The sequence below is a fragment of the Synchiropus splendidus genome, chromosome 6, assembly GCF_027744825.2.
Source record: "Synchiropus splendidus isolate RoL2022-P1 chromosome 6, RoL_Sspl_1.0, whole genome shotgun sequence".
In the NCBI taxonomy this organism is placed as follows: Eukaryota; Metazoa; Chordata; class Actinopteri; order Syngnathiformes; family Callionymidae; genus Synchiropus; species Synchiropus splendidus.
In genome coordinates, this window is record NC_071339.1 from 1,773,101 (window position 1) to 1,781,919 (window position 8,819).

General features: G+C 46.3%; 1 protein-coding gene across 1 annotated transcript; it reads right to left on the reverse strand.

Moving 5' to 3' along the window:
* Positions 1–2,612: 2,612 nt before the first annotated feature.
* uroc1 (urocanate hydratase 1) lies at positions 2,613–8,510 on the reverse strand. The gene is made up of 19 exons (XM_053868438.1): positions 8,295–8,510; positions 7,585–7,715; positions 7,344–7,437; positions 7,216–7,275; positions 7,025–7,153; positions 6,896–6,957; positions 6,752–6,818; positions 6,471–6,614; positions 6,321–6,409; positions 5,576–5,638; positions 5,327–5,506; positions 4,870–4,967; positions 4,723–4,795; positions 4,461–4,650; positions 4,309–4,407; positions 4,139–4,238; positions 3,082–3,163; positions 2,899–2,998; positions 2,613–2,803 (listed from the first exon to the last, which is right to left on the reverse strand). Exons 1-19 carry the CDS (start codon positions 8,418–8,420, stop codon positions 2,663–2,665), a joined length of 2,028 nt encoding a protein of 675 aa, XP_053724413.1. The 5' UTR covers positions 8,421–8,510; the 3' UTR covers positions 2,613–2,662.
* Between the last annotated feature and the right edge of the window lie 309 nt (positions 8,511–8,819).

Here is an 8,819-nt window from a genome sequence, read left to right on the forward strand (position 1 = left end):
CGGCCCCGCGCAGCAGCTCGCGCGCTCTGTTGTCGCGCGGACGCGCACTTCCGCCTTTTCCTGGGGCGACACTTATGCGTTTGATTTCGCGATATTAAGATGCAAGTCTTAAATAGGAGTCATCCATACGTCTTCACTAACACTTCCGTTCACTTGTGAGACCCAAGATTGGTCCCCTCAACTGCTGTTTACATCCTGAGAACGTGATGCACATGTCACCTCTGAAAAGAGTTCACAGTACTTTCAAATGTCACTTTGGCACTTCCAGCTTTTTAAGATCCTAAACGATCTGAGGTCCATTTAGGTCAAATCACAGGATCTTATCTTGTGTCGCACCCTTCATATTGAGTCCAAATATAATTGATTTTTTTTTTAAACCATGTGCTGTTGTCCATCTTCAAATCTTCCTTTTGCTCTTTCAATGACGCTGATCCATATCTGGCTGTTTAATCTCTGTACCCCTCATTCATCAACTGTCCAGCTCTAAATGCAAGTGACGACCAGCAAACACACTTACTGTCAGCGATTCATCTCCCGGTGCTTTTGTAGTGGGAGAGGAAACTGAGGCACAAAGTGAGAGCAAGCAACTACAAAAAGGAGGCTCATTCATTTCTACTATAAAGTTAGACATATCAAACACATACTGACTAGAACATTTTTTTGTCCAAGAAAGTAGTGACATCACTGCAGTTTCCCGCTGAGACACAGCTGTAACTAAAACATAAATAAACACTGAGTTAGTAACAGTCCTCTAATAAAAACACTGGTTATCACTTGCTATCACTTGTGACAAGTGCTGCAGGCTCCTGGTCTGCATTTATTATTCTTCTACCAAAGGTGTATGTCACAGGTGTTAAAATAAAATAAAAATACTTTTATATTTATCATTGCATTGCCATTATAAAAGCCTCAGAGCTGGGAGCGGAATTTGCAACTGAGGCCCCACAATATAAGAAGCTGTTTGAACAGGATTTGCTGAATAAAATTACCAAAGTTAAAGTTTATTTGGTGACATTCATATTTGACAAAATGTAAAAAAGGTTTGTAAGCGAACTGACATAAATGTGTTGACTAGCATTGAAGTCATGCACACGTGCAGCCACCACTTTACTATTAGACTGGTCTGCTCCTCCATCTGCTCCACGGCAGGAGATCTCTCAGGCAGCAGATTGTTGCTTGTGTCCAAGTCTTAAATCTTCTCCTGGTTGCAGCCCTCCCTCATGGTGGGCAGAACACTGGTCACGGGGGTCACGTCCTGCAGAGGGGGGTCAACGTGAAAGGGGTGTTCTGACGGCGCCTTGTGGACATGGATGGGATCACACCCTCACGTCATCTCGCAGCCGCTCTTCGGGGAGTCTGAGGAACAGCCATGGACTGCTGCACAGGGGACAACACACCGCTGCACAGATGCAGTTCAAGCATAATCCGGACATGAGTTAAAAATGATGGGTCACTTGTGACTTCCACTAGTCCAGGGGCGGTTTGTTGTGCACTGTCCATCCTCTCATTGGGCTCTGTCTTCAGCGATTGAATGGTCAGCTGAGCCTCCATCTTTCCACCATAGTTCAGTGAATCGTCTGCTCACCATCCTCAAAAACATCTGCCCACTCTGGACTTGGGAACTCACACTGACCCATTCGGATCCTTTGCTTCTTGGTCGGTCGGGTTCCTGTTTTCTCCTCCTGGACCCTTCAGTGAATGACCTCTGCCCTGCTGCCGTGAACCTGTTTGGTGGTCACACAACTCACACACGCAGTGTCGAGTCACCCAGAAAAGGTTATGTTATCTAGAGCAGTGTTTATCAACCTTTTTCAAACCAGGCCACACATTGTTCATTGAAAAAAATCCAGAGGTTCACCACCAACTGAACCATTGCAAAAGTGCAATTGTGCTTAGTGGAAGGTCCTGTATAAAATGGCTTTTAATTTGTGAAAAACTGCAGCTACTGACACTGGGCTATTTTGGCACGTTATTTGCAGAAACAAAATGCAGAAAATGTATTTGTTTAAAAATGTTTCCGGAAAGGGTTGGGAAATAAGGAAAAAAAACATGATTGATTTATTCATTTTAAATAACTATTTAGATTTTATCACAATGCTGTTTTGCATGATATTATTCTGCTTTATTCAGGACTTTCCAGAGATATCTTTAATATTCTTTACCTCAGCTTGCTTCATCACAACAATGATTCTTTCTCACTCCACATTTCTTTGGTTCTGCATTTGGTTATTAAGCTACCGTTTAAACCATGATGCAAACTTTGACAGTCCACAAATGTTTTGAAGGGAGACGTCACGTTAGCTCTGTAAGCTCTGTGGTGCAGACAGTCTTTGGCGTCATGCGTCCGACAAGGATCATTGTGTGGAGAAGGTGTGTGGTCAAGTTCGAGGAGCATCAGGTTTAGAAACAAGTGGAAGTTGCGCATTTGACTGGCTTCTTCGCCGTGAGTGTATGAGGGACGAGGAGGATTACGCGCAACACTGGGAGCGATGGAGCCTCAGCATAGATCTATACCGTATAGAAATCTAAGTCTAGAGATTTGTTATACTAATAGCCAGAGAGCCAGACCTTTATTTACCGTACATCATCACAGAGAAGATAAGAAGAATATATTTATGTGGAACCTTTGATTTATTTATTCAGGGTGAGTGTAAAATGCTGGTCAACCCTGCAGAGCCTGGTCTATGACGTGTTGGTCCTGGACAGGAAAGGGCATGGTGACCTGCAGCTGCTGGTTCTCCTGCATGGTTCTCTGGATGGTCTCATAAGCGTTTGTGTTTCCAGACCAGCAGCGACGGGCAACCTAACCGAATGAGAATCAAAACCTATTTATGAAACGGCTCAGTTACACAGTTAAGTATATCTTCAATTGAGGAACTGTCCTTTCTTCGCTCTCACCCCATTGGACACGTCCCAGTTCAGCATCAGTGCAGCCCGCTTGGCTGCGTCTTCTGAACCGTCCAGCAGCAAACCAAATCCTCCGTTCATCACTTCACCCCTGGAGCGAAGAAATCATCAAAAGAAAATCAAGCGAGTTAAATGTTGACTAGTGCAAAGTTAATATCAACCAGACAAGTTTACCAGCCAACACCGCCCCCATTGTGCAGCGCGACCCATGTGGCGCCCCTGAAGGCGTCGCCAACAAAGTTCTGGACCGCCATATCTGTGAGGAACCCAGAGGGGATGGTACGATGACACGTGGCTCAGTCGAGAATTTTATTTCAGTCTTCTAGTTCAACGGAAGATTAGGGGCAAACACACACGCAAAAATAAAAATAACATTACGTGAATAAAGTCGTAATATTAGGAGATAAATCTTGTAATATTACCACTTTAATCACATACTGCTACTAAGACATTAATATCGTAATATTATGAGATTAAACTCATACTACTACCACGACATTACTCTCGTAACAGAGACGCCTTGCTCGGCAAAATCCTGAGGATAATCTGTATTGTTTCCTGAGAAATGACAACTCTCCAATGCATGGCACGTTGATGTAACCACCTATAGGCTTGCAGCCGACCACTACCACACCAAGTTCTTCCAAGTCTGCGTGGTTCTTTCTGCCGAATAGACCCAGTCGACTGCTAGTTTTTGGGACGTTATAGAGTTGGTTAAGGAGAAGAACTTCATTACCCAGAGTGCTACAGTGTTGAGTGGGAACCGGGTAGCACGTACTGGCTAACTGTGCAGCACTGCTGATAGAAAAAAGTTGTGAAAAAAGCCTCGTCTGCTTCTATAGAATAAAGCGAGACAACACAGTCTTTTCAACTAATTGTTTTTTTTGTTTGTTGATGGGCCAAAAGATTATGGATTTTCTGATTTATAAAACTTATACCGAAGCACAGCTTCACAAGGGGTTCTATGTTGTTCCTTGTGATGGAGGCAGCACAGCGTCGGACTCTTTTACCGTCACACATTAATCACATAATATACGAGAATAATCTCGTAGTTATAGTACGTGATTAAAGTCGGAATTTTACCAGATTAATCTTGCAATATTACGACTTTCATCACATAATGTTATTATATATATTTGCTATTATGTGTGGTAAAAATGAGCTCCTTGTGTCTTCAAACGGCTCCATTTGAAGTCGGTCACAAGAGAGAGCCCTTCCCAACTGTCTGTACCTGCGCAGAAAGCAGAGCCATCGTAGACGTTGGAGGTTTCCCTGAAGGGGCTGTCGGTGCCGCTGACATCGTGGTGGTCTCTGCTGATGACCACGGGAGCCTGAGCAGAAAAAAAAGGTTTCCATTCAAGATCACAGTGATCCAGCATGACTCAAAACCAGTTGACGCACTGAGACTCTTCCATCAGCAATGGCCTGGTTGATCGCCAAGGCAATGGAAACTCTTCCTTTCTGGTCTGAGTAGAGGATCCTCGCCTGAGAGCCCACGACCTGGAACATGCAGGATGTTAGCTGAACGACGTGAACCTCTCTGGACGACCTACCATCTTGTGTCTCCCAGCCTCCCTGATCCAGCGAATGTTGTCGTTGTACTGCTGTCGGATTTTATCATCTGCCTGTGTGCCGATCTCTTCCAGCACAGAAGCAGCGATGTTGTCTGTCACCTCAAGATCTGCGGCGTCTCCAGAGGTGCAGACCCAGCGGAAAGGCCCGAAGCCCAGAGAGAAAATGTCTCTTCAGGGAAGAAAATACAAGATGATTCGTTTCTTGGTGTAAAGAAGAGCTTCTCTCTTCCAAACTTCTCACCCCATGATGTGTTGGACGTAGGAGGGGTAGCGGAACTCTGTCGCTCCTCCGCCCTCCTTACTGACGTCGGCCCCTACACAGAGAAGAACACACATCTGGCATGAGTCGGATTCCACGCTTGTGTGTGTGTGTGCGTTTGTCGCTGACCGGCTCGTTGAGCCTCCAGCAGGAAGGCGTTTCCATAGTCCCAGAAGAACATCCCGATATCTGCCAGCTGGTTGATGGCCTTGATGTGTCTCTTGAGGCTGTTTGATCACATTCAAATTTCAGTGAAAGAGAACCTGTTATCAGACTCCATGTTTAAAGAGTGTTAGCAAGATCAAACGTCAGCTAGACATTTGCTGAAGTGTGGACGGATGCTCATCAGCTTCCAAGCTTAGTTTTAAAACAAGCCGACACGACAGCGTCCCACTGAGGCAATCTGTGTCGTCCACAATGTCAAGCCATGTATTGGCTTTACTGTGCATTTACTTTGTAATTCTTGGTAGCTATCGTCCGTCAGTCAATGTAAACAGACCGTGTCGAGTGAGGCAGCCATTTTGCAGACTTTAAATTCCAACAGTCATAGGTGAGATTTGAGGTTTGAGGACAATCAAGTCCTCACCTGTCCTGAACCGTGGTGCGGAATCGACTGGGGTCCGTGGCCATGAGCTGGTTGGCCTGTCGGAAGCCGAGCTGAACGGGGTAGTACCCCCCGTTGTAGGGGTTGTGAAGAGAAGTCTGGTCCGAACCCAAATCCACCAGCAGCTCACCGGTTCTCTTGTGCTCCAGAACCAGACGCTCCCTGGCGGGAGAGCAAGGATACGGACATGAAGCCTAAACACTGAACACACGCCACACCTGGATCACTTACCACAGGTCCACAATATTCCCATGAAAGCCCAGGCTGAGAGGAGTCTTCGACCGCCGGCACTCTCTGTGAGAGGAAGGTCCAATGAGTTTCTCTTTATCGGTTGAAAGTCGTCTTGAACATGCCGTCAATTTCCTTATTTTATTCTCCATGAGGTGGGATTAGTTTTGCATTCCTTTATTTGTTTGGAAGTTCTTCATGTGACAGACATACTTTTTATTCAGTATATTTGATTCATTTTTACTAAAGCGTAATTTTCACCCAATCATTGGTTGTTTCTTCTTTCCTAACTTCTTAAAACAAGCCTCACGATTTAAGATGTTATTGGTCATTAGAAGCTGTGACAGCGAGTCATGTTCCTTGACTTCTCCACTGCTTTCTCCACTTTCCAACCTGCCTGCGTGGATCAGCAACTGCATCACCGACAGAAGGCATCTTGTGAAGCTGCACTGTCTGATGTGGTAGTTGGCATCACTCCCGTCTTTCCCATTCACTCAGTTCTTATGAAACATTTGGCATAATATGGGCAGCTGTCGTCTACTGGAGTTGTCACATGAAGCACATGGACCATGCAGTTGTGGAGCAGCTGAAGTCCTGGGGTGTTAACAGCCTTCTCCTGAGGACAATGTTTCACGACTCTTTGCTGGTGTTGGTTGAGTTTTATGCTGTGGTCCAATGCAAGTTCATTTTGAATATTTGAAACTGAACGTTTTTTTTCATTGACACGAGTGGATCATCTGTGTCTCACCTGATGCGTTTGATGCACTGGTCCAGGCTGCAGGTCACCTCCATCAACCAGCCCTGTTCATGCCTCTTCCTGAGCGGAGCCTCGTCCACCTGATCAAATGGAACTGTCAGGGAAAATGCTTCCACAGCTGGGAGGAAGTGACCTCCTGACCTCTGCGATCACGCCGACACAGCCGGCGATGACCGCTGCTTTGGCCTGTGCCCCGCTCATACCGCCCAGCCCAGAGGTCACAAAGACGCGACCCCTGAGGTCACTGGTGCCCAAGTACCGCCGGCCGGCGTTCAGAACGGTCAGCTGCCAAGACAGGGAGGACGCGGTCATCATCGCGACTCATCTTTTCATAAATATTCTGAGTCCGTCTGACTAAAATAATGCAACAGAACAGGGTTTGAGCAGAACACGAGGCGTTCAAAACTGATATTGGAACATACCATCGTGCCATGAACGATCCCCTGAGGCCCGATGTAGCAGTAGCTGCCTGCTGTCATCTGTCCGTACCTGCAGCCCGACCAGAACGATCCAAGCCTTATTAAGGCTGAACCATGCAAAACAGCATGATGTCGGATGTCACTTACATCGATACGCCAAGCGCAAACATCTTTTCATACTGCTCTCTGCTCGAGTAGTTTGGAATCACCTGTGTGGTGTTTACAAACGTGTTACTGTAGGATACAAAGCAATTGAAAAGTCACTTTCGGGGCTACCATTCCGTTGGTGATGATGGCTCGAGGGGATGAAGGCAGGCTGGGGAAGAGGCCCATGGGATGACCACTGTACATGACCAGAGTCTGCTCCTCCGTCATCTCACTCAGGTAATGCATCACCAGACGAAACTGAAGTCACACAGCCATGAGTGCGCGCCTGCATTCGTTCCTTCACCCTGGATGAGTCTTACCTGCGCCCAGTTACTGAACACTTGCCCGTTCCCCCCGTAGGTGACCAGCTCCTGAGGGAACTAAAAGAGAGGGCAAAACGTCCATGAAATGAAGCCAAACGACCAGATCATTCCAGTGGAAAGTTCACCTGAGCAACAGCTGGATCCAGGTTGTTCATGATCATCAGCATGATTGAAGCCGCCTGGCGCGTGCGACACGGGTACTGGTCTATGGGGTACGCTCTGCAGATCAGATTGGTTGGTGAGATTCAATGTCAAAACATATCTGAAAGTAAATTATTCTGTTGATCAAAAAAGCAAAAATAATATATCAAAATATTTATGAATTCATATCATCATAAAAGAATCCAGGAACACCAAGTTGCGCACCTCATCCGTACTGTGGGACAGAAGCGGTACATGTAGATGTGCCCGAACTGCCTGAGCTCTTGAGCAAACTCTGGTGCCAGGATTGCATGATGGGAAGGTGGGAAGTAACGCAGGGCATTCCTCAGAGCCAGCTGGAAGACAGCAGAGACCATGAGAGAAGCTCGAGCGCTGCTGCCACTGATATGGCGCCGACTTTGCTCAAGCACTAGGAAGAAAATGGATCCAACGGGAAGTGAAACAAGTAGACATCCTCTTCAACTGTCCATGAATTGTCAAATAGCTCTCATCGAAGCGCTACACAGAGCCAAAAAGAAGACTGAACAATGGAGGAGACATAGGAGGAGAGTTCAAGTGGGGTGACTATATAAACTATATTCAAGTCTGCTGACACTTAACATTTCAACAAATTCAACTGAAATGTGACCATCTTCAGAACAAGCTCTGTGCTGCCTGGCCACCGTGTGCAGAGGTATGTTTTCACAAGATTTAAAAACATCAGCAAAGTATTAACATCCTCTGGATCAAGACACGTTCATCTGGATTCCAATATGGCCTCTTTGCAAACAATAGACAGAAAAAGTGGAATTTATTATTGGCAAAAGCACTGCACAGGTTCACTGGAGAAAACACCATCACGGTCTGCTGTTTCTTAGCTGCCATGCTGTTCTGCTGTGTTAACGTGGGAGCAGCAGCACCACCCATGTACTCACCCGTTCCTCTTCGGCTGTCAGGTTTGGGGTCCGGACAGGAGCGTGAGGCACATTCGGGTCTCTTCCGTGGTTAGTGGGCAAAGGCTGCAGTGGCAAACCGCTGCATATCTCCTTCAAAGAAGACATTCTTAGTCGGCTCTCACCTGAGCGAAGCCTCGCTGACACACAGAAGGATCAGACGACCGAGCAGAGGACGAAGAGGACAGCAGGCCGGTCGTTGTTTGTTTTAATGTTCATCTTTGCCCTCTCAATCCACCAATCACGTTCCAGACTTTAAAAAGGAAGTTTGGCAATTATTGATCGCCCACTGAGTTTAAAGCAGCAGTAGACAAACAGCAGCCGTGACCTCCGACCCCTCATGATTGAAGAGGTAACTCTTACACAAAGATGGGTGACAGAAACTTTGGACGGGTCACAAACACCAGGCTTCAGCTTGTTTATGAACTATGACATTTTCTGTTTTAGTGTTTAATTTGAGGCTGTTGGGGCTTGTTTTTATTTTAGGTGAAAGAAATGAACAACACA